The sequence below is a fragment of the Apus apus genome, chromosome 1 (assembly GCF_020740795.1).
Source record: "Apus apus isolate bApuApu2 chromosome 1, bApuApu2.pri.cur, whole genome shotgun sequence".
NCBI classification, from domain to species: Eukaryota; Metazoa; Chordata; class Aves; order Apodiformes; family Apodidae; genus Apus; species Apus apus.
In genome coordinates, this window is record NC_067282.1 from 171,885,159 (window position 1) to 171,910,877 (window position 25,719).

A 25,719-nucleotide genomic window follows, 5' to 3' on the forward strand; every position below is an offset into this window, starting at 1 on the left:
CTGCAGCACAGCACTCCATGTATCATCAACGGCCCTTCCCTTTTCCTTAGCTTCCTGCAATGCAAAATGCATGTCCAATACTCAAAAAGCTTAATCAAAGTTTTTAATACAGTGAAGCACCCCTTCTAAAAAGCCATACCCCTTTTTTGGTGCTCAAGTTCAAGACTGTACTGAACTCTGAAAAAGGCACTTTGACTATATACCTGTATGACAGAAGACTAAAGATCAATTGCTGATCAAAAAGTATTCATTGCCATGTAAATCAATTTGAGCTGATATGCTGCTGCACTAAAGTCACTGCACTAAAGGTTAACAGGTTAATGCAAAATTACAGAAAGAGCATTCACAAACATCTGGGTAACAAATGCAACTCATGTTACCCACAGAAGACTATCTTAACATCTATAATGGCAGAACTTCAAAATACCACCCCACACTGTTAGATTTTTAAATTGTTATTATTACTGTTGTTGTTATTAGTTTCAGGATCAGTGGAAAATAATTTCAGATGCCACCTTTTCTGTACTGGTGAACAAAAACAATAACTACTGCCTATCTGAAGTTTGTGCATGAGTAGCTTCTTATTCTTCATATTTATGAAACTCGTAAGATTTTTATTTTATAAATAAAAGTGTTTTCTAACCAGCCTACTGGGGTATCTTCAACTCTAAAAATTATTAATATAATACAAAAAAGGGAAGGATTACATCACTTAGCTTTTAAAATTCATCTAACTAGAGTTGTTTTTCAAAGAGGTTTATGCTTCTGACTGACACCAGGTAACTTTTATTTAAGAGTATGAAAACCTCAGAAATACCTTATCAAAGTGTTGAAGGTTGTAGAAGGATGTTGAAGGTGTATTTAAGACCTGCTTATAAAACAGAGTAATATTTACTGCATTAAGTGTGCCTATTTATATACTCAAGAGACATGTATAAATCAAAAAGTAACGATCAAGCAACAACAAAACACAAACCCTAAAATAAAATACTTTGCAGATAGTTGTTTGTTGTAAAAACTGACACAGTACTTTAGCTACAGAAATGTATGCTTTAAAGCACTCTGGTACTAACCTTCATATTTGGTAATATTTCAGATTTATCCAACAACTCCCAGTGCAACTACTGTCATGGACTACTGTTTGGGTTTGTTGGGTTTTTTTTACAGCTCTCTGTACTTAATTCTCTACCATCTCTGCCAGTTTATGTAAATACATCCTTGAGTTTACCACACTCATAGCTCAAGACGTTTGCAACTATACTGCCTGCAGAGGCAGAATTCAAATGTATCTGATGCCCACGTCTGTATCAGTGTGTCCCTCTGTCAGCTGAGCCAGCTGCCTCACTGTAGAGTTGACCTAGAGTCACAGTGAAGGGAGGCAGTGAAAATAATCAGAAAATCTGGGCTTGAATACAAACTTTAGCTGAGCTACAGTGATGAAGCAGGCACCTTCATTACAGCAGTGAAAGACTAGAAAACAGGTTCTAATGAGAAGTGAAAACTAAGACCAAAACAAAGGGTGTAAAAGGGGCTCAAGACACAGAAGTCTGAAAGGAGAACCATTGATCCCTTCCAGTCCTATGTTCTTGAGTTGCAATGTCCTTCACCAGTGCAATCGCACTGTAAACTGTCTTGATTAAATCAGTTGGGGGCTCAGTCTTAAAAGTCAGGGTTTTTTCATGCTATTCCAATTACAAGGTTGTTGCAGAACTTCTTAGAAAATAAGAACTGACCAAAATCTTCCTGTATCAGCAAATAACAAAACTTAATCTGATCTTACAATGCAAACATGTAAGAAACATTTTGTTTAAAAGGTGGCAAGTATTTACATACTCTTCTTTAACTGCTCCACTAGCTTCTGTGCGTCATCCTGGGAGTACTGATTGATTTCAACAGAGAAAGAAGACACTGTGGCCTCCAGCAAAACCATCTGAAGGAAGGATGGCCTTTGCTCCACATCAGCACTCACTGGCTGCCTTATCATGTGACTTCACAGAACTTACTATGTCTAAATAACCTTATTTTTTTAGTGACTTCACTGCTGTTCTGTTAGTAATATAACAACAATAGATGGGGTAGGAGGCACTGTATAAACTGAGGTACCTAAGGCATTCTGTGTAAGTTTGTACTTGGAAAGGTTTGAACTGCCATGCTAACCATTTCCACTGGGAGAGGGGAAGGAAGGATGTCTCTCTCATGGAGAGTTACTGCTTTTGTTACTGTTTAAGAAAACTTCAGTTAAAACAATTTAACCTCTTGACAAGAACAAGAGTACAAAAATATGTGCAGCTTTTCCTCATGTTGGAAACTCTGGTGACCACTTCTTTGAGAAGCATTAATGCCTGCAGCCTTTGGGAGCTAAGAACATCTGGATAAGGAGACTGGCAAAGAAACAGAAAAATCTGAAAGATGAATATATGGAGTGATTAAGTGGGGAAAACAGCACTTGGGAATGGCTGAGCTGCTGCAATAGGAAGGATACAGAAGGGTCAAGCCTGACTGGAAAAGGATGAAAATTTAGTGGATATGAATGGTGTTAAAACTTCATGTTACTTATATTCCCACATACAAACCCAAGATTTAATAACAACTTCTAATCTTATACCTCTGTTCTCAAAGTACATTCATGAATATTGTTTAAAGTCATAAACTAAAGGAATGACTGCAAGATAATGGTTCTGTCTTGCTTGTGGGGTATAAATAAGTATGAGAGAAGTCAACTCACAATAAGAAAAAAGAAAATGAGATGCTGATTTGCTGCTCGCTAAGCGGGCACCATGTGTTCTATGAACTAAATAAGGCAGGATCCTGTCTGAGAGAAGAAAGGAAAAAAAATAGTATGACCACATAAGTTAAGCAAACCTGTTATAAAATGAAAGCCCAAAAGGAATGAAGTCAGGTCACATGGACAGTTTCAATTCCAGCATTTCCCAATAGGTTTCTGGGGAACTGGGGGGTCTGCTTTTTTTAAAGCAGTGCTTAATATAAATGCATTATCTCATTCATTATTAACTTTGCTTCTTTTGAATAAGCAAGTTTTCTGAAAGAAAAATATATTTTGCAAGAATATGTTTTACAACTCGAGAAAGTGAGAAGCATTAATTTTTTTTTACTTTTTTTTTAACTGTATAGAAAAAGGACACCCTAATTTGTTGCTTACAGATATACCTGCATGAAGGGAGCTCTTTGAGGATGAGTTCTGTAGTAAGAATTTCTTAAGCAGAGATGCAGCATTTTCCTTAAACAACTCATTAACAAGAGGCAAGAAGGTACGTGGTCTGCCAGAGACCTTTTATGCTTTATGTTTTGCATTAACTTGAAGTTCTCATTCTCATTATTATTCTAGACTTTGTTTATGACAGTACCTGGGCAACATAAGGAATACTGTTTGAGAGACTATTTCTCCAGCTGAGTACAGATCCTCGTAAATAGTACAATACTGTAATATTAGATAGACAAGTAAATGGCTACAAGCACAGTACCACACTTTAGGTATTTCTGAAATCAAGAAAAAATACATTTCATAAAGATTACACCATTCCTTTCAATGCAGAGCACCTGGATTGCACCAGGAATGGAAATCTGATTGTTACAATAGAGTACACTGTGCAATTATAAATAATTTAAAATTCTAAAATCTCATATTTAAACCAGCACATTATAGTTCTAAGAAGAACTGAGACATGGTGTAGTTTACCTTTCACCACGCATTTGAAGTCACATTATTACCTTTTGTAAAACATCTAAAGCTGTAAGAACTGCTTCCTGTAAACTTGTCAAAACTGCTTCAGTGTATGACGGAAGGATGAAAGGGGAAGCATCAGAACTGATTGGAACTGAAACAGCACCATGCAAAATGACACCCAGCTTTTGGAGATCATCCATGCTGAAGCCAGTTTTGATGTGTTGGTAAAGAGCTGGGAATATTTGAATTAAAGCTGTAAGAAACGGCTGGCTGGGAATGAAAGTCAGTTTATCACAAGTAACTGGAGGCCTTGTACTTTCTGAACCAATCCTGTACCAGCTGTTCCAGGCTGCCCACCAAAGATTCAAATCTTCAATCTCATCTGTTACTACAGGTGGTTCAGATCCGTTGTATCTTCCTAGTCTTTCTCCTATGGAGTCAGTTCTCATGAACGATCTGCCAAGACTAGTGGCAGTCGTTGTCCCTACCACCACAGGTACAGAAACATTGATAGCAGGTGGTGTGTCAGGCTTCTCCGAGTCTCGGACAGGGGAAACAATTTGCAAGATCTCCTGGAAGCTTTTCAGAGCAGCCAAGGAAACTTCATTATTTTTGCTGAGTGCTGCTGATTGGATGTGATCAAGAAGAACATCCCAGGCTTGGGAAAAGTCTCCTATTTAAAAAGAAAAAAAAAGAGAAAAATCTTGGAAATTACTTCCTATTCACCTTCCCACCCACCCTGCCTCTGAAAGGCTGTTCATCATGTACTTGATACTCTAATACTGAGAAATTTCATGAGGTTAGGTGATGGCCTGAATGAATCATAGAATCATAGAATCCTAGGGGTTGGAAGGGACCTCGAAAGATCATCTAGTCCAACCCCCCCTGCCAGAGCAGGGTCACCTAGAGTACATCACATAGGAACGCATCCAGGTGGGTTTTGAATGTCTCCAGTGAAGGAGACTCCACAACCTCCCTGGGCAGCCTGTTCCAGTGCTCTGTCACTCTTACAGTAAAAAAATTTTTTTTGGATATTCACCTTGAACCTCCTATGCTCCAATTTACACCCATTACCCCTTGTCCTATCACTAGACATCACTGAGAAGAGCCTAACTCCATCTCCCTGACACTCACCCCTTACATATTTGTAAACATTGATGAGGTCACCCCTCAGCCTCCTCTTCTCCAAGCTAAAGAGACCCAGCTCCCTCAACCTTTCCTCATAAGGGAGATGTTCCACTCCCTTAATCATCTTAGTAGCTCTGCGCTGGACTCTTTCCAGCAGTTGCCTGTCCTTCTTGAACTGAGGGGCCCAGAACTGGACACAGTACTCCAGATGTGGCCTCACCAATGCAGAATAGAGGGGGAGGAGAACCTCTCTTGACTGACTAACCACACCCTTTCTAATACACCCCAGGATGCCACTGGCCTTCTTGGCCACAAGGGCACATTGCTGGCTCATAGTCATCCTCCTGTCTACCAGGACCCCCAGGTCTCTTTCACCTACACTACTCTCCAGCAGGTCAGCCCCCAACCCATACTGGGACATTGTGTTGTTCTTCCCCAAATGCAAAACTCTACACTTGCCCTTGTTGAATTTCATCATGTTTCTCCCCGCCCAACTCTCCAGCCTGTCTAAGTCTCTCTGAATGGCAGCACAGCCTTCTGGTGTGTCAGCCACTCCTCCCAGCTTGGTGTCATCAGCAAACTTACTGAGGGTACATTCTATACCCTCATCCAGGTCGTTGATGAAGATGTTGAACAACACCGGTCCCAGTACCGACCTCTGAGGGACTCCACTAGTCACACACCTCCAACCAGATTCTGCCCCATTGACTACAACTCTCTGACTCCTTCCCATCAACCAGTTCCTAATCCACCTCACTACCTGATCACCAAACCCATACCTGATCAACTTATCTACAAGGATGCTGTGGGAGACGGTGTCAAATGCCTTACTGAAATCAAGATAAACCACATCTACCGCTCTACCATCATCTATCCACCTAGTAATTTCCTCATAGAAGGCTATGAGGTTAGTCAAACATGATTTACCCTTGATAAAACCATGCTGACTGCTCTTGATGACCCCCATGTCCTTGATATGCCTAGAGATAGAGACAAGAATAAGTTGTTCCATCACCTTTCCAGGGATGGAGGTGAGGCTGACCGGTCTATAGTTACCCGGGTCCTCCTTCTTGCCCTTCTTGTAGACTGGAGTGACATTTGCTATCCTCCAGTCCTCAGGCACCTCTCCTGTTACCCATGACTTACTGAAGATGATGGAGAGTGGCCTAGCAATGACCTCCGCCAGCTCCCTCAGCACCCTTGGATGCATTCCATCTGGACCCATCGATTTATGGACGTCCAGATTACTCAACTGATCCGTAACCCAATCCTCATCTACTATGTCCTCACCTATCTTGACTACTTCTGGGGCTATATGAATCTGGGGCTCATGGGGAAATCCTGCAGGAGTAAAGACAGAGGCAAAGAAGGTGTTCAGCACCTCTGCCTTCTTTATATCCTCTGTCACCAGGGCTCCCACCTCATTCCTCAGTGGGCCAATATTGCCCACTTTGAACTTTCACAATGTATCAGTTCAACCATAACCAGAAAGAATGAATGTGATAGAGAAACACACAAACATGAAGAACGAAACAATACATCAAATGTTTTTGTCAAATTTGCTAGTGAAAAAATCATATCCTATACCAGAAAAATGTTTTCTTTATTCAGGATAGGGAAACAGATCTGTTCTTATACATACCAGATGCCTGTTGATTTCAAGAAGTGTCAAACGCATACAAGGAATTAAGGGTCAAATCTATACTCTAAAGGCCAAATTTGTATATATATAATCAATATATGCATTTATGAAGAATTGCTTTTAAAATGCTCTGATGATTTTAGTGTAGAGAAAGATTGCGTTTTTGGAGTTTGATTTTTTAATTAAATTTAACAGTAATCTTAATTTTTCTAATAAATAAAGATTTCAAGACATTACAGAAGAAAAACAAAAACATTAAAATGGGAAAAGTAAGATTTTAAGGAAGAAGAAAAGTGAAACTCACTTCAGTTAGCTGCATTAGGGACTACAGTAAAGTAACTCAAACTGACATCTCTGTATAAGACAAACAGTGAAAAATATGAGAGGACAAAAAGAATCACTTGAAATTGTGGGTATTCTCAACATCTTTCACATCTTGAAAAATCCAGTCTTTCCATTAAAAAAATCCCTTTCTTCCTTTCTAAACTGTATACTTCACTGACTCTACAGGTGAGTTCTCTTTACACTTTAAGAGCACTATTAAACTTAACACACTGATACTATGGAAGAGTTCTAGGCAAGTGTTGCATAACCTTAGAAAGACAAAAAAACCCATGTTCTGACAACCAGAGGAACTGAATAATTATTATCAGGCTTCTAGAATTAAAGCTATTTAGCACCCAGAATTGGGACTAGTGAGATTTAATCTCAAGTACTGTGATATGGAAGATTAAATGGGGACTTATAATTTTTGGCTTTAAAAAGCATGAATTAAAAACTGTAATTTTCAGCACATTTGAGGTGAGACACAACAGAAAACACTTTTAAGCTACAGTTAAGATTCTTGCTTGGTACTTTAACTGAAAAAACAAAAAAAGTGGAAAGCTTGTCATTGGATCTTTCAATAACTTTAATCTGTAAATTTTACCTAAAGGCTGCAGTAAGTATCTTCTGGTGTTAAATATTCTTGCAACTCCAGCCAGTGTTAATACCCATGTCTCAGCCCACTGTTTCTCAGCTGTATCCCTTGAATGATGGATGAGAATGTTTCCTCCTCCTGATTCAATCTTCTCTTTGTCAGCTGTGGTGGAAGATTCTCGAACCCTATCCAACAGGTGAAATAAAACCTATAATAGTCAGAAAAAGAGGAAAACAGCAACTTTTCAAATAACATAGTTGTATTCATGGCAAAACAATAAAAAATAGTATTTTTTCCATCATCCTTTCTGTCACAGTGCCACCTTGAGAATTCCCTTATTCTAAACAGTCTCTGCCACTCCCTTATTCTAAACAGTCTCTGCCACAGCTAAGAGCAAGAATCAGCCAACTGATGTTCACTTGAGAAGGGTTAGAAACAGCATGATCAAAACCACTGAGTTAGCACTAACAGAAGTCTAAAACCAATGGATCTCAGATACCACACAGGTACAACAGGCAACAGACTCAACCTCAGCCTGACTTTTTCCGTAAGGCACAACCAACATGACTGATCTAAAACAGGGTATTTGACAGATCCTCTCAAATAAGAGAGCCAAACCAGCACAAATTGGTAAAACTCTATATAAATCAGATCAATCCAATCACATGACTCTCAAGTGTCACCATACTTTTGCACAGTCATTCATCTTTATAGGAAGGGAACAGCCTTTTTATACAACTCTGAAGTAAGACAGAAATGGTCAAGATACAAAAATTATATTTTTTGAAGAGACTTTAAGGGCCAGAGAAAAGAAAGCATGAAAAAAATCCACAACCAAAAGACATTATCAGACTTTTTCCACCATGTCCTGTCTTTAAAAAGTCTTATGAAACTAGTTAACTGAGATTAAAATAGCATGTTAACAAAACATAAATGCAATTTTAAAACCCCCTCACATCATACCTTCCATATCACTGTGTGCCATGTTGAATGTTGCAATAAAGTTCCATGAGCACCAATAGTAGAAAACAAAGTCTGCCCAGCACTCTTTCTAACTGCAGGTCGGGGATCCACACACAGTTCTCCAAGTTTGGCATACAGGCATAACCAAAGACAGTCAAATGGTGGTGCAGGATGAAAAGGTCTATTCAACATCACTCCCTTTTCTTCTGCCTGTTTCTGCAACACTGCTTCTTCTTTGTTTAGCTCCTTTTCAATTATTTCACCTCTTTGGAAAAAATAATCTGAAATATTCCACTACAAAATAAGTAAGACAATTGCTGTTGTACAATAAACATTATAATGTTCTTAATGATCACGAAAGAACTTGCTTCTCATTTTCCCATATAAAAGTATTTTCTAAAGTACATCATGATGTTAATTTCTCTACACTGATGGAAGAAGATCAGCACACAAATACTGCAAGGTGCAGAAAGCATTTTCCTTAGCCTTAGCTTTCAGGCCCCATTTCTACATGAAGCACTAGAAAGGGAAACAGTGCATTAAACATAAGGTATTGATGAACATGGTTACAACACAGTACTTCTTCTTCACCTAACCCTGGAGTTATGCAGATTAAAGATAAATTGTGCTAACTCAGTTTACACGTGACTGACAATTACAGAATGGGAGCTCAGTAAGAACTCAAAAAATAGGCTTTAGCTTTCATTTTTAGAACTGACTACAGATTAATGTTTATTTTTAAAAAAGAAAAAACAACAAGAAAAAAAAGTGAAAGCCAGAAGCAGCATCACTGCGGATTGATACGAAACTTACCAACAAACCAATTGAAGTTAAGCTAATATTTAGCTCTTGATTGTGAAGTCCAAAGCTTCCTGCAACTTCAACAACTATCTGTAGACAAGTACATGGCATCGTTGGAAGAAAGTCTGTCACAACCAACTGAAGACACTGGAATGCAGTCCGTATTAAGGACTCTCTTAAAAAAAAAACAAAACACAACACAAAAAAAACAACACAAAACCAAAACATACACACACACTCATTTCAAATTTCTTCAAGTGCATGTCTTTTGAATACAACACCTATGTAGCATTATTTAAAAAAATGTTTTTGAGATAAATCTGCAGTATTTTAAATGTTTCAACTAAGGGGGTTTTTTGAGACATAACATTAAGTTGAAACTTCAAACTCTGATGAAGTATTTTAGTCCATGTTAATCACCTAGTGAAGTTTGGACTCTCCAATGGTCCTCAGCTGGTTTTACACAGTAAAGCCCACTTCTCTGTTCTGGGGTTCTAGGACTTGTTAGTTCAAATGTGTCAGCTAAAACCTTCTAAAAAAGCCACAAGGCAAAAACCAAAGCTTAAGTTTGAGCATGATAATCTTCCAAAGAGTAAGCTGTTCTGAACAATTTATTCTATCAGCAGTTAGAAACTACTTAAAGTACACCAAATTGGTGGGCAAAATGTATTTTTATTTATCAGGGAAGATACATGCTAGCATCACGGTAGTCTTACTTCCTTCAATACTATGTTAGACAAAACATTTCCAAAATATCTGCCACTAAATTGATCTTTAATAAATACTTTGCCTTCTGAATTATATTCTGAATACAAAGATAAAACCAAAATGTAATATGGAAAAGGTTTGTGAGAAAAGGCTCTCAGAAGCAGAAAGGTCATCTATAACTAAAACCTAGTTTAGCGAGAGACAAAATGAAAGAAGCAAAAGCATTTATAGAGTGTAGATAAAACAGAACATGGACCCTGCATTTAAATTTCACTACAGGGTTTTTTTTTAATAAGTTTAATGTACAAAAAATCCCAAGGGTTAGTAATACACAAACTTTTGTCCTTCAGAATATAGATCAGAGGAAAAAAAAATCAGAATACATGTGTCAGTTACATATTTCAGAATCCTAAATAATAATATTTCAGATAATTAAAAATCAGAATTACAGGTGGACCATTTCCACTGTACTGTAACAGCCGACACGGTATGAAAGACAGAGGAATGCACAAGAAACTTAACATGGACAGTATATTAGTATTACTAATTCACTCACACACTACTTTTCCCCATATTTATTACAGGACTCTATAAAGTGAAACACACCCAAAACTGTTGCAGTTCCCTTGCCACTACAAAGTTCCAGAGGCACGTGACTTTCAAGGACTCTAGAAGAGAAGGGAAGGAGGCAGGAAATGAAAGTACAAATTCACTACTCCTTTTGAAGAGCTGAGTTAATAGGAAAGCAACCTCTTCCTAATCTTCAAATGTGAGGCTGCTAGAACAAATTCAAAACAGTCCATTTCCCAATTAATGTCCCAGACCACTATGTCTTTGGAGAAAGGTTTCAAACTCCTTCATGCAAGTGGCAACAGCAATACAGCTCTTCAAAATATAAAACTGTCCTTAATGTTGCAGGTGGCCATGAAAAAGGTAAATATAAATGCAAGAAACTTAAACTTAGCTTGAAAATTTAAGATTGTATAGGGCTTAATGTATCTTTAAAATAAACAGAGACAGGCCATTGAAAAATTATCTGAAGAAAGATTTCATTTTGCTTGGCAGGCTGATATCGTACAATTGAGAAGTGACCGCGGCATCACTGGCTCTCAAAATAGTACCTTTTGTACTTAAAAGCAGCCTGGCAATAAGTTTTCCTGGAAGGCAAATGGACTTTTGTCCTGGAATCCAGGATGTTCACTGACCAGGGAGAAGGCACTTGTGAAGAAAGTCTAATAGTCACTGAGTTTATATTTAAAGTATGAAAATAGTGCACAGACCCTGTGCTCACAGCTTTAATGAGGCAAGAAATTCAGTTGCTTCCCTAGGAAAAGGAGACTTGCTTCATTTTTTTTCCTACTGTAGCTGGTATGATGTGGGCAAACAGTGCTCTCTGTGTTTAGTAGGAGGAGACTAAGATATCACAAAAGATCTTAGTAATGTCTTGAGATATCTGACAGTGAGGTAGGGGTTTGAGATGTAAAAGGATGTGAAGACTGTCTTGAGAAGGAATTTGTTTTGATACTCATCCATCAACAACTACAGTGAAAATCAAAAGGAACCACAGAACACATTGCACCAAGTGTGGAAACAGCAATTACCAAAGGAAGCCTGGTTACCAAAAAGAGGATGCTCACAACCAAGAATGCCAATATCCTTGGAAATTTGGTGAGTATCACTGCCGGGGCAAGCAATACTGGTATAAGAGCAAAATCCTTCAAGCATATGAAGGAGCTTTAGGAGGTCTTCATATGGCTAGAAGACAGAAGACAGGGCAAAAGGAGAGATACTCCAAGGTAAATTCTTTTGATGTCAGAGTTATTTTTGCTGAGCTACCCTAGTGCTAGTCAAGACTTACAAAGAAGGAAGAATATGATCTAAGTGTATGGGTATAGATCTTGGTGCCTACAGTTCCAGGGCCAGATGTTAACTTCACTGCCCACTTAAAAAAAAACAAAACCTCCTTGCAACTTCACCTCTCACTTCCCCTTGTGGGGAAGAGGAGCAGTCCAGTAACTGCTGGCCATAGAGCCAGCTGTGTTAGTCAAGTGATTCACTCACAGCAAGTACATCATCTTCCATCCTTGTGCCACCAGCAGCCATTTAGGGAGGAAGGTTTCAACAAAAAAGAGAGTATTTAGAAGATGACACATTAGAGACTATCCAATGATTTAAGAAGAAAAAGAAACAATGGAGGAACTGTGAGTAACAACTAAGTCATACAGAATTATCTGCAAGCACCAGAGATGTGTCCAGTACGTGGTTAAGACCAAATGATCTGGCACAAGAATCTCTTCAGTGTATACTGCATGCTGACCACAGGAGAAGGTAGAGTGGAACAATTCTCTGGTCTTCTGAAAGATTAATTCAGTAAGTAAAATGTGATACAGGAAAAAAAACCCAACAACTGTGTTTTTACTGAGGGAAATTGTTCATAAATTAAAAGTGACAATAAAAATTATGGTTATTAACAAAGTGGTTATAAAAGCAGAATTCTTTCTACTGTTCTTATCTTACGTGATTTAAAAATTTTATTTCCACTACTTACCCCTGATCACTTCGGATTGCCCCCATGACTCCAAGCACCAATGGCCAACCAGGTCCTAAGCTGTCACCCTGGCTTTGCAAAATCTGTAGCACACACTCCAACTGCTTGATCCTGATATCAGGATGACTAATGTTCGACAGTTCCTTTAGTGGATTCAATAAAAGCAAATGCAGTCTCTAAAAGTAAACAGAAAAGAATGTTAAGGATGCTAAAATTTAAATGATCCCGAACGATTTTTATGTCCAGTAAGTGAAACGTACAGTACCTATTGAAGATCCATTAAATTAATTCAGTAACTCATTCATTAAATGCTCAAATTCAGTATCAAGACTGGCCTTTCAAAAAAATCTGTTTACAAAGGATCTCAGCAGGAAGTCTACAGTTTTTCCTCTTTTTCCGCTCACCTGTTCTCCAGGTACCTCAGGAAGTAGCTACAGCACACCATCACAGATGCATAAAAACCATCATGCAACTTTATATTCACCCAGCAGTGCTAGACTCAGCTTCCTACTAAAGAGAACTTGGAAAAACTATCTATTGAACTTTGGTAAAAATATTAGAATGTTTTATTAATAATGGATTGAACAGGTATGATTTAGAAGGTTTAGCAATTTATTTTTTACCTGTTACCACATCACATACTTAATTCTAAACATTCAGGGAATGTTTTGCAGTCATGAGGGTGACCCGTAATTTATTCCAACAAACGGACATAATATGCAAAAGCATCACCACTCTTTGTTATGCATTTTAAAAAAGGAATTAGGGTAGTTTATTAGAATGCATGAGGAGATTCACAATAGTTACATCTGAATGTTACAGCTGTAGGCTTTACAAACTCAATAGTGAAGTTGCTTTATGAAAGCCTCATATCAAAATGAACAGTAGAAAACTTCCTCTAGGGAAGATTTTTATTTCATGTTCATTTAAAGTTCTATAAAAGGAAGATTTATTTTACCTGATTTTGAGATAATGGAGGATCATGGCTGAATGTCAGTCCTGCTTTAATGAGAGAAGTTAAAGCTTCTGCTCCCCATTCTCTCATTCTGGAGTTTGGATGCTGACAGACCTGAACACAAAGAAACACGTTGCTTAAAGTCACTTTTATTTAACCAAGATTGGGATATATATAATAAACAGAAATGGGTATTTTAATTACATTAGAATTTATGTACAGTATTATAACAATTTTTAACAACAATACAATAAATATCAAGATGATAAAATTAAGTTTAATGTTTAAAAAAATCTTATATTTTGGACAGACATACCTTCTGAATAAGGAAGCAATAGGAAGCAGTGAAAGACACAGAAGGAAACGTAATGAAAACCACAGCACTTCAAGCCAATACATTTTCCAAAATGAATATACTAACTGCTAATTCAGAAAATGATTAATTAAAAAGCACCAAACAGGCAACAAATGCCTGAAACTCTCAGGTTTAGTATAAAATTAGAAGTTTCATTTTCCATGCACTGCTTAACATAACCAGGCAAGGAAGCATGACAGCAGCCAACACAGAAAGTGTGTGCTCTTCTATATTCTCAAATGCAAAGAGTAACTACATAGTGAATGTAAAATGAGCTTTATATTCCATTATTCCAAAAATTTGATAAACACAATATCAAGCTTAAGTTTCAAATGTATGTCTTAACTTCTTTTTGTCTCCTGAATATCTAAACCTATAGTTTTGCTAATTGCTTTTTTTTAGAACAGAGTAATTAAAAACATTGTGCAAATCCTTTGCATAGATACCTAGTACGATGTACTCCCATATCTGATAACATTAACCTCAAACAAGTAAGTCTACAGGTTCATTGACCTCTACATTATTAGTTCCACCTGCACTTCCAGCCCTAGCTCAGCTAGTGTCAGAAACTAGAGGCAGGATCAGAAGGAAGGTTTATGGTTTTGGCTGGTCCCCTACCAACCCCTAGCCAAATGGAAAAGGAGACCATGCAGAAGAGCTAGCTTAATGTTAAAAAATGCAGACAGAAAATAGCTACTCTACTGAATTATGTAATTTTTTGTTAACTTATATAAAAAGAGAGCATTTTAACTACTTCATGATGCTCTGAATCTAACCAGATAATCAGTTCCAGAGAGAGGGAATGAATTCTTCCCTCAGGCTGTGTATAATCAAATTTGCAGCTGGTGTTTTATCCCTCCTTATTGTACCTCGATGACTTAAATTTTAAAAGGAAATAAGGCAGTGCTTTAAAAGAAATTGAAAGAGTGTATTTCTCACAAAAACAGTGGCTAATACCCACAATGGATAGCAGACTGAAACAGACTGATTACTAGATGAAAACACAATCTCAAGATGTGGACAACGAACCGTACCATCTTAGAGGGGAAAAAAACCCAACCAACCAAAAGACAGAAAGAGATGCCCATGCTTTAAGTCTTTAAACTCCCAAATATCCAAATTTCTTCTCCTAGATTAAAGATTATGCGGAGATGACCTCCATAAATAAGGCTAGAGATGGCAAATCTTTAATACTGTTTGAAATAATGCACTGCTTCTAAGGAAGAGTCTGATATTTTCTGGAAAATGAGGAAGAAAAGCTTTCTCCTCTACCCACTTTAAATTGAACCCTGTTCTTGCATTTCAGTCTTCTACATACCTGTGTAGAGGATTAAAACTTGACAATTACATTCTCTCACCTGGTTTTAGTTTCAAATTCAAAATTTAAGATTTTATTTTTCCTTGATGGAGCATATTTTTCATCTTGAAGTTAAAATACTTAAGAAATTGAAATAGGATTATGACACCTATTTTTTGTATTTGTTTAGTATTCACTTAAAGACACCATTCAAAATGTTAGCTTAAACATTTTTAAAACAAACCTTTTGTTAGTAAATCTAATGGCTTCAATCTACCTGACAAGGACACAGAAATATATCTTATAATCTTCCTAAATATTTATACTATGTGAATCCAAAGCCAGATTTGTTTTTCTTACCTTAATTATAACACATACAGGAAGTATATAAGTTGATAATTTTAAACATTGCCATGTTTAAAACTTATAAAGATTGACATCACCATAAATACAAAGTCAATTAGAGATATTAAAATACTGGAATTTAAATATATAAATTCAGTTTAAAATTCAAATTGTGATGTATTCAAGTTACAAAACCAAAATGCATAAGCCAAAGAATTTAGATACTTATTTTTTAAAATTACAGTTCAAAAATGCATTTCCACAAGATCTTCATTAATACAAACTAAATTCTAATACAACTGATAAAAGCAATTATTTACCTCCAGAAGATGACCGGTCAGAGGTCTCCAAAGAATCTCAATCCTGTGCATGTTAACTAGTCCTGTTTCCAGTAATTTAGCAACAGCAAAAAGCGATGGTTCCTTAAAGAAACAGAATTTGAACACACGACTTAGAGGTAAGTTAGACAATGTCAGAGTCTTTTACTACATTATAATGTATAAATTAAGGTGCAACGAATCTCCTTGAGCTACTGTGTTTCATAGGCTGTGATCGCTGACAGAACATCTTAGGTAGCACGGCTGGAAGTTTCCACAGCATCTGCAGTACTTCATGACAAGCCACAAGGGGGTAGCAACAGCCTACTGTGAAGAATACTTCTTTCTTATTTTTTATAGTTTTCTCCAAGTTTGACAATAACCAAACAACTGATATTCCTTTCAAAATTCTCATTTTTACACAGAACTCTCTCCAATCAGCTTCTAACATATTTTACTAGCAAAACAGCCTTTTTCCCATCACAACCTGTGAAGTTAAAGTTATATATGAACAAAAATTCTGGAGTATTTTTCATTTAAGAAATCCCTTATGCTTTATTATCCAACCGCTTCATAAAGGCCCCACAGAAATACAATACAGTTCCCATCCAGCAAATGCATATGCAAATATTTGTGATATTTGTGACTTTTTCTGAAGTATATTATAAATTAAATTTGAAACAAAACCAAACACCTCACAGATCATATTGTGCTATTCAGAATCCCTAACCTCTGAAATGACAAGAAAGTACTTTAGAAGTTTTATCCAACCACAATCTGATTAATGGAAACACATGACATTCCTTAGTTAACAAAAAACATAGCAGAAACACAATGAGAATATTCAGAGAATTTAGTAATCGTATGAACCATCATAAACAAGACCTTCTCTGGTTAATAATTTATTCTTTACTCTAAACTATTAAATGTATTACTGTCTAAACATTAGAAAAAGTTAAAGGATAAATGTACAAGTCTTCTGCCTGTTTCACAAAAACATCTAAGAAGAAAATAAATAACTCTTTTTATACCTTATTGTTTCCATAGGCCATATCCATTGCTTCCAGAGACAAGGAGCAAAGGGCATTTATTAAATGATGTAAAGACACATCGTCAAGGTACCTGGAAAATAACAGCTATCAAAACACTGCTGAGTTTGACATACACACATTATTTTAATTATAAGGTGAGGTTTCTTACTGTGAGCTTTCAAAAAGCCTTGAGAGTATGCTGGATATAACTGGCAGATCAGTCATAACTGCTGTAGTCAGAACCTTGAAAAAGAGACAGAAATATGTCCTGTAGATTGCAACAGAAAATACTGCATAATCATTAACTGGGAGAGGAAGAATCATGCTTACTGTGCTGGGTCCTTCTACAGCTCTTCCAGGTTTTAATGCACCTCCAACACCAGGCTTCAGTCCTAGAATCCATACAAGATGCTGAAACACAAAAGGATCATTTTCAGCAGAAAAGTGTTTCTGGCAGAGAGGAAATGAACACCGAGCTAGCCATCACCCTTCCAGCCAAACAGAATTCAAGGGAAATGCTAAAGAACTTAATCAAGGCAATTCAAATTACACCATGAGTGGAATCAAAGCTTCATCTATTGCTCACATAAAATCTCAAAACCAAATTATGGCAAAAAAGCAAGGCATAAATATTTCATATTATACCTGAAGAGTAGCCAGGACAAGTTGCCACGATGTACCAAGAACAGCTCCATGGCAGTGAGCTAAGTTGAGTAACGTCCTCATACACTGGATATTTTTTGAAGTCAGCTAAAAAAACCAAAACACAACAACCAAAAAACCACAAAATGTTTCTTATTCTGCAGTGATAGTGTTTCTAGAAAAGCTGCACACTTTTTACTAAATAGCTTAAATATTATATTATGGGTGCAATGTATCTTTTTTAGATAAGTACTTCAGTATCTCTCCTTCCCTCAGTCTTACTGTCTTATCTTGCTGGGGTTGAATATGATTTTCACTGCCCTCTCCTCCCAGTTTCACATTATTATGAAAGACAAGTTCAAGTTTAAGTGCATCTTCTCAAAAAAAAAATCAGAATCACAGAATAGTCATGGTCAGAAAGAGCCTCTGAAAGAAACAAGCAAACAAAAAAAACACCCCAAAAACTAACCAAGCAAAAAACCCCACCACGCAACACGCCACCCAACCTCCTCCCAACAAAATTCCAAACACACACAAACCAAATAACACCCACAAAAAAACCACACCCTATAATCTTGGTCACTAGAGCATGCCCTGAAGTTCCACATCTACACACTTCTTGAATACCTCCAAGGATGGTGATTCAACCATCCCCCTGGGCAGGCTGTTCCAGTGCCTGACCACCACTTCAGTAAAGAAATTCTTCTTACTGTCCAATCTAAACCTCCCTTGCCACAACTTCAGACCATTCAGGGACTTATCTTAAAAAACCCCACATATTAAGTGAGCCTTCACAAACAGGCAGATAACAGAGCCGAGACCTCGAATTTTAAAATGGAATGGATAACATTTGAGATAACCATTATTTGTAAGCACACTGTTTATCTGTTGCCTATTTTTGAGACCCACTGAGATGCAGAAAGAAGCAGTTAAGCAGGATGAGATGACTTACAAGTTGTACTTACCATTACTGTTCCCTGTGGCTGAAGAGCTAAGGGTTGCCCTACTGCCACAACCTGCTGATGAGACTCACTCGAGGGACTGATCATTTGAACATTCTGTCCCTGAATGGAATACGCTAGAAGGAAATTGAAGAGGAAAAAAATTTAGATTTAAAATCCAGTACTTACTTGTAGCAAAAAACACCTTCTGCCAGAGGACTCCAGAGAATTTTTTCACAGTATTAGTTTTAAGGTCACTTTGACACCTTTAGTTATATTTAGATTATTATGTCATTGCCTTACGGAGTTAAGGGAGCCAGTAATTACTCCCTCTGCTAACTATGAGATTGCTTGCAATAGACCAATACATTTTATGTTGAGACCGAAATACCTGTGTGAAGATACATGCATCCCGCTATGTCTCAACTCAGTTCTCCGTGGTAACTGTGTGTAAATACTGTGCTACCACTCTATCAGAGAACTCAGAAAATGAAGGTGTCATAAATGCTATGCCATGTTTTTTTTTTTCCAATAAAGGCCTTCAGGACACCCACTTTATAACTCACCTGTTTTAAAGAAGAGCAACCTATATAAAACAACTGAAGTTCATTGCTTCATTTTCAGAGGTTTGTGTAGCTCAGTCACATGCACTGCTTCACGGACTTACGATCTAATAACATACTTAACTTACAGGGTAAAGGTGTTGCTCCTTATTCCCAAATTAAGGTATTTTTGTTTTGTATTAAGAGGTTTAATGTTAAATCCATCTGCATATTCTCCAGGTAGTTGCATTTTTCAGAATACAGTAATTAATTTTCAAAATTAGAAGCAGAGTACATCTGCAACTGGCATATCCCACCAATTAAAACATTCTCTCAGGATACGGGAGGCATTAATCCAACTTCTTGTAAGCCTAGAACTTAAGATCTTCCATTTATGCAGTAAGTACTACCATCAACAGACAACTGCAGATAAAACTGTAGTACACCATGAATGCAGATGTTCTAGCCAACTGTTAAATAGCTGAGTTACCGAGAGGCCTTTTCAGCCTTTGAATGCCTTAATTACATATTCTAACAGATCTTCAGGATGATAGACAGATCTCCTTAGAATATTTACTTCTAACATACGCTAAGCATTCAGGAAGTTTTAGGTTGACTAGAATTACACCCAGCAGATGCTGCAAGACTAACCAGTTCTGGAAAGCAGGCAGTCTAGATCATGTCTGAGGATACTAACAATCTAGTATAGCCAAACACTACAGTTGCATATCTTTGCAATCGTATCCTGGGAAAATTTGGGTTTAGAGGACAATACACAGAAATACAATGCAGGAAAACCTATTTACTCACATTTGCTGGACAAAGCTGCAGTTGTGCTGTTTAATACAGTAAGAGCATAGTGAGGAGGCAAGGATCCTTTGCAAATGGCAGTGATAAAGGCATCTCTTGATGTTACAAGACCCAGTTTTCCACAAAGTGCAGCCATGGTTAGTTCTGCTTTTAGAATATTTTCAGTGGCAGCTTCATCAGTGCTGAAAGAGTACACATCATTTATTAAGAATTAATCAACCTAACCGAAACCGAAAGCCACAAGGCATACTTTAAACCTGTCAACGCTAGAAATATTGAAGAGCAAGCATAGCCAATCCATAGAATTCTTCGGAACCATTTCCCATAAAACTGGTCTTTAGTTCTGAAGGACTTATCAAAGGAGATTATGAGGAGGTATTTAACACCAATTTCAGAAAATTGTGTTTGATAACAATTGTTTCTTTGAAAGAGACTTTTAAGTTACCAAAGTTATTATCTAGAAAACATCATTTCCACTTCAAAGACTGCATAACACTAACAATTACTGAGACATTATTAAATGTCACTTATCAACAGTAATCAGGGCATGGGTAGAATCATTTCAATGTGTTGAAACACTCAAAGTAAAAAAGAATGAAAATAATCTAAACAGTTTAAATGGAAGCCTTTGAAAATGTATTTAATTGTTTTCTGTTGAAATATATTGAAAGCTGATGCTAGACTTCTGGAGACTTCTCTGCCATTTTCTCTGTAGCCATCACTAACCCACAAGCCTGTCTACTCAGCTGCCATGAACAGCAGTGTTCTCTTGTACAACTGTCAACTTGACTGGTACCAAAAGTCAGTTCAAAATATAGCTGGGAATCTCATATTTGAAAAATCTAGAGACATGAAAGACCAAATACCTTGCATCAAGCAGGAGGGATAAAGCAGCCAGAAGACCACACCAACAAGCATTCACCATTTCTTCCCAGACAGCTCTGCTAACTTGAAATACATACACTTGTTTATAGCAGAAACACAGTCTTTTATTTAATAACTTTAAATTGTATGACAAACAAAATGCCTCCTACTGCATCTTTTAATATGTATGTGTATACACTAACACTCACACTAGTACTATTCAAACTGCTGCATTTAAAGCAGCATTGCTTAAGTAAAATATGTCACCAAGGCATTGCTTAGTCTAAATTACACCAAAGAAGCCTCAGTAAGGTATATATAACTACTTTTAATAACTTTTTATAAAAATAAATATTCAGAACTGCATAAACGTGGGACAAGTAACCCACTGAAATTTTGCAGTGAAGGAAAAACACTCTCCGCTGGTATTAATAATTCTCCTTTCTGGTTCGTTTTTTTGTTTCTGTTTCCCACTTCTTTAACGGGGAAAAACTATAGGTCTGCCCGACCTCCCACCTGCCGGCCCCACGCCCAGGCCCGGGGCAGGACGGGCGGTGGCTGCAGGACCCTGGAGAGCTCCGCGCTCCCGCGGGTCCCGCCCCGCCGGGGCTTCGGTGGCTCCCGGCGCCGCAGCCCCCGCTGCTGACACGCCACCCAAAATCCCTCCCGAGAGCCAAGTCCTTCTGTACGGACGTATATAGGCTCCCCATATGTTGCACAAACACGAGCCTCAGTTCCTATTACTTTTGCATTTAAAGAAGTTCTTCCCTAACTACTTTTGTCTTCTTTAAAATCTCTCCATTAAAGAATCTTTTTTGTCTTGTTGCTAGAAATACATTTTTGTTCTTTAATGTGTTGTAACTGCCACGTTTCTCTCAGTCAGGTTGTCTCATGTGACCTTGGATCTCAGTGTCAAACAGAATTAAGGACACAGGAAGGCAGAACAGTAGTTCTGGAGAGCAGAATGCCCGTCATTTCTCCCTCGTTACTCCACGTACATGCACGTAAAACAGTATTAATACACCGCAAGGAGTCTATGGCTAAGGTGCTGTAGGACAGAAGCACTAAATTAAGTAATTTTTTAAAAGACTACTGCTGTTTCATTTAAATAAAAAAACCAAGAAAAACCAACAAAAAAATTATATATGGTTTACAAACAATAAATCTAAGCAACAAAACATGAACTATTTCAATCTGCTTTATGTAAAACTGCTGTATTTTACATACCCAGTTCTTTCTCTGATTGGTCAGATACAGACTGCAAGTCTTGCTGCTCTGAAGATGACTGTGCTGGTAACGAAGCTGTCTCTGTTGTGGTTTGACCGACTGTTTCTGCCTCTCCCAACTCTCCTTCAATCATGGTAGTGATACCACGGACAAGATCCAGTAAACAGTGAAATGCCACCGACATGGCATAGCCTTCAGGAATTGTGGGTGGCTCTACTTTGTCCAGCATTTCCAAACTAAAAAATGGAAAGCATGACAAGTAAGTGTGTAACAGCACCACTGTGATCAAAACAGAAAACAAGATTCCATATGAACGTTAAGTACAAACTGGCCCCAAATGCCATCCTTCAAGATGTGTATCAACTCAAGAAAATAACCTATTTGATTAAGTAATTAAGTAAAAGAGTAAATGGGCCACTAAATAAAACAGTAAATGAAAGAGTACAAACCCTGAGTACAGTATTTATATTGGCAAATAAATATTTTTTTAAAATTAACATGTAAGTAAGCACCACTGAATGAATTGTTCTATTATTATTGTCCTTAAAGACACCGCAACAGAACCTATTATTCAGAAGAACTCACGTACACAGGAACAACAGAGGAAATAGGTCAGAAAGTCATGAGTATGAACATAACAAATTGAGAAGAACTCAGACATTCCATCACTGTTATCTCTGAGTCCATATGACTGGAAAAGCCGGTCACAGCAAGATGATATATGACAAAATATTCATAATCTACATGCATAGGTAAACAATGGAAGTTATTTATACAAAGAGGAAATGTCTAGATGATTCACTGCTGAAAACCACAACCTTAAAACATCACTATGCTGGAATGGAGCCTCATTGCCACTTTTCTTTGTATTTTACCTTAAAAGCACAAAGAACCACAGAGTTACAAATCCAACAGGAAACAGATTGTAGCTGCTATGGGAGCAGCATTTACACAAGGAGAGACAGCCTGTTACAAAAACTACCTGCTACCCCAACAACCACTATTTAATCATTTGCTCTAAAAACCATTCTTAAGAAGGCTAGGCATTCCAGTTGCAATATACCAAAGACACTTTTAAACTGTAGTGCCATCACCACCCTTTACTGCACAAAGAATTTTCATTCTCCCAAACATGTAACACTTCAGTTATTCCCTCTGATTTCCTGAAGATGGCTGCCTTAGATATCTCTGAGCATAGGCAGTATAAGTAAATCATACGGTTAACACTTCACCCTCTATTTACAAGTAAGTGTGTACACGTAAAGAGGAAGACAAGGCATAGCGGTCTGTGAAGAGACAGGCCCACACTGTCAAAAAGACCTCTGCTAGTTCTGTTCACAATTCCTATCTCTAATTACATCACTGTGTAAAAGTATAAGATGTGGCCATTGTATGAACATTTAATGGCAGGAGGAGAGAATCAATGCCAGGAAGTGACCCTACAGTTACAGTTAGCCATCTCCTTACAAGCACACTGTAAGAGAAAATTGTTGTCAAGACACGCTAGTGACAATTCCGTAAACTTACACAGAAATAAAAAGAATGCAAAAATTTCATCCACTTTTTTTCCTGAAAACAGTCAGGTAACCTAAAAAAAAACATTCATGGTCACTGCTGGAACAAAAGTCAATGCATACACATTGAACTACTGAAATCTAAGGATGAATTTGCCCTGCGTTTCAAAGGAACATAAAGGAGTTTCTACCTTAAAAAAGTACTGGGATCCAGGCTATTTTCTGCTTTCTTTTGCCAAAATTTCATGGGCTGCACAAATGACTTCCAATTTGGAAGAGATTGACCCTCAATGGTCATGACTGACAGGAAAAAACTTTCAGTACTTCAAAAGTAACATAATATTCACAGTCTAAACTTGGAATAAAATCTCTGCTATACAAAGTCATGACAAAATAATTGGTCACTCTAAAAAGCATTCAAAACCTTTGTCTACAGGTTATATACTGCAATATCCTAATGTCTCTAATATTTGCCATTACACAACTGTTGCAAAAGATATTCTAAATTTGTTATATACTATAACAAGGCCTAAAAGTAAAGGGTTAATACAGCAACAATATGGTAGGAAAAAAAATCCAACAGATGCTAAAGCCGTAGGGGATAATTGGATCAGAATCCAGAGCATTCAGACAAAATAGCGAAAAATCAGAACACCTCACGGTGCCACCAAAAAAAAAAATCCATAATATACCTCAACACCAATTAAGACCTCCATATTCACTAATTCAAAAAATCCTTAAACCATCAAGTTGCAAATAAAATCGTTATATACACTTTCAAAAAGAAAGAGGTACTTACTATGTAGCTTTAGCACTGCCTTGTACTGTTACATTCAGGATAGGTATCCAAGTCCCTCTGTACTCAAAGGCAGGTAATACACTTGCACCTCCTCCCATTCCGAGTACTCCCGGATTAGTTTGTGCTGAGCCAGTATTCCCTGATGCATTGCTTCCTGTTCAGATAAACAAAGTGATAAAATTAACCGGTCTAATTGTAATGATCAGCAAACACCTTTTTTCTTTTTGGATTTTTAAGTTGAGATACATGGGTTAATCTGAGACACCATGCTTGATAATAAAAATCAACAACACAAAAAATTATTTTTGAGCTCCCTCTACTGTCTAAAACATGATCTTATGTGCAAAGTAGTAAGCTTAAAAGACAAGAGTTGATTGATGCCAACTGCTTTATTTTCAGTCAGATTAAAATGTTCCTGTGAAAGGTATAGTGGCATTCATAACATTGTGAACCCACTCAACTTACATCATCTTGATAAAATAATCTTTATTTTAATGAAGAGTCAGATATTTACAAATTAAGGATTATTTGAATAGTTTCATCTAGAACTCAGTGGTAAGAAAGAGAGGTTAATAAAACCCCTCCAAAATGCATGGGGGGGAAGTTGCGGAAGCATCCTGACTGCTGGTAGCCTCTGTAACTGCATCAACATAATTTCAAGAACGAAGATCCTCACAAACTTAAAGATTTCAGAATTGCAAATACCACAAGGAGAAACTCAGACAACTGCCAACGTTTGAGCTTGTTCCATGCCAAGGTAGAAGAAGAAAAAACACATCAGAGACGAGCTGACAACACACCAACCAACAGCTAGGAGGGAACAAACTTTGGTTCCAATTTAAGAAGCCAAAGGGGGAAGAAAACAAGGACAAGGAATTCTGTATATACACACTTGCTAAATACAGAGGAGGTCTGCACTTACCAGCACTAGGTATCACCAGTTCAGACTCTCTCTGTACAATGGGTAGAGAAGGGCAGAGTCCCCAAGAAGGTGACTCACAGCACCTAATACATTCAGTATAACAACTGCGATTTTGGTGTGCTTGCTTTTAACATGTAGAGAGACTAAATTACTATTTTAGGCAGGATGAATACACACAGAAAGCTATGTCTACACTTTAACACAGTCAAACTTAGGCTGAAACAACAAAATCATACTGCTAAACAGAAATGGTTTGGCTGTCACCAAAACAAACACAGTTCAACTGGTGTCATTTTCTATAATCCCACTGAGCAGTCAGACACATACAACTATTTTTATATCAACATAACTCTTGAAAGTGGTAAAAAGGTGTATATTACACCCGTAATTACACCATGAAACTTAGGTAGATGCAGCTTTCAACCTCTCCTATAAAACAGGTACCTTGTTCCAAAACTGAGGCTCAAAAGCCAACTACAGGTGTATCAGGCAGCCTGCTACAACAGGACTACTGTTGTAACTAGAAGACCATATTCAAAAATCAGGTTGCATTAATCCACTCTTTGCACGTTAGACATGGCCATGGGAGGAAAAGAGGCAGAGAAATGCATGAGAAAGAAACATGAGAAACACTGAGGCAGAAAGGAGAAGTGAAAAGGTAAAGGAGAAAGCAAACTGGAACAATAAGCCAGAGAAACAGCAACAACACTAAGGGTGTGACCTTACTGCAGCGCTACTTCACATGAAGGCAAAATTAAGTTTGC

The 25,719-nt window shown here is 37.5% G+C and overlaps 1 protein-coding gene across 5 annotated transcripts in view; it reads right to left on the bottom strand.

Moving 5' to 3' along the window:
* MON2 (MON2 homolog, regulator of endosome-to-Golgi trafficking) overlaps positions 1 to 25,719 on the bottom strand; it is an 87,768-nt gene that overhangs the window by 27,516 nt on the left and 34,533 nt on the right. For all 5 annotated transcript variants that reach the window (XM_051628329.1, XM_051628302.1, XM_051628294.1 and 2 more), the window contains 16 exons: positions 24,034 to 24,187; positions 21,721 to 21,956; positions 20,496 to 20,577; positions 19,630 to 19,811; positions 18,302 to 18,414; positions 17,340 to 17,444; positions 17,025 to 17,105; positions 16,864 to 16,937; positions 16,695 to 16,785; positions 15,667 to 15,768; positions 13,353 to 13,463; positions 12,395 to 12,570; positions 9,151 to 9,313; positions 8,338 to 8,631; positions 7,384 to 7,582; positions 3,730 to 4,358 (listed from right to left, as the gene is read on the bottom strand). In XM_051628329.1, coding sequence (XP_051484289.1) covers positions 3,730 to 4,358; positions 7,384 to 7,582; positions 8,338 to 8,631; positions 9,151 to 9,313; positions 12,395 to 12,570; positions 13,353 to 13,463; positions 15,667 to 15,768; positions 16,695 to 16,785; positions 16,864 to 16,937; positions 17,025 to 17,105; positions 17,340 to 17,444; positions 18,302 to 18,414; positions 19,630 to 19,811; positions 20,496 to 20,577; positions 21,721 to 21,956; positions 24,034 to 24,187 — 2,792 coding nt within the window. The remainder of the gene's footprint in view (positions 1 to 3,729; positions 4,359 to 7,383; positions 7,583 to 8,337; positions 8,632 to 9,150; positions 9,314 to 12,394; positions 12,571 to 13,352; positions 13,464 to 15,666; positions 15,769 to 16,694; positions 16,786 to 16,863; positions 16,938 to 17,024; positions 17,106 to 17,339; positions 17,445 to 18,301; positions 18,415 to 19,629; positions 19,812 to 20,495; positions 20,578 to 21,720; positions 21,957 to 24,033; positions 24,188 to 25,719) is intronic.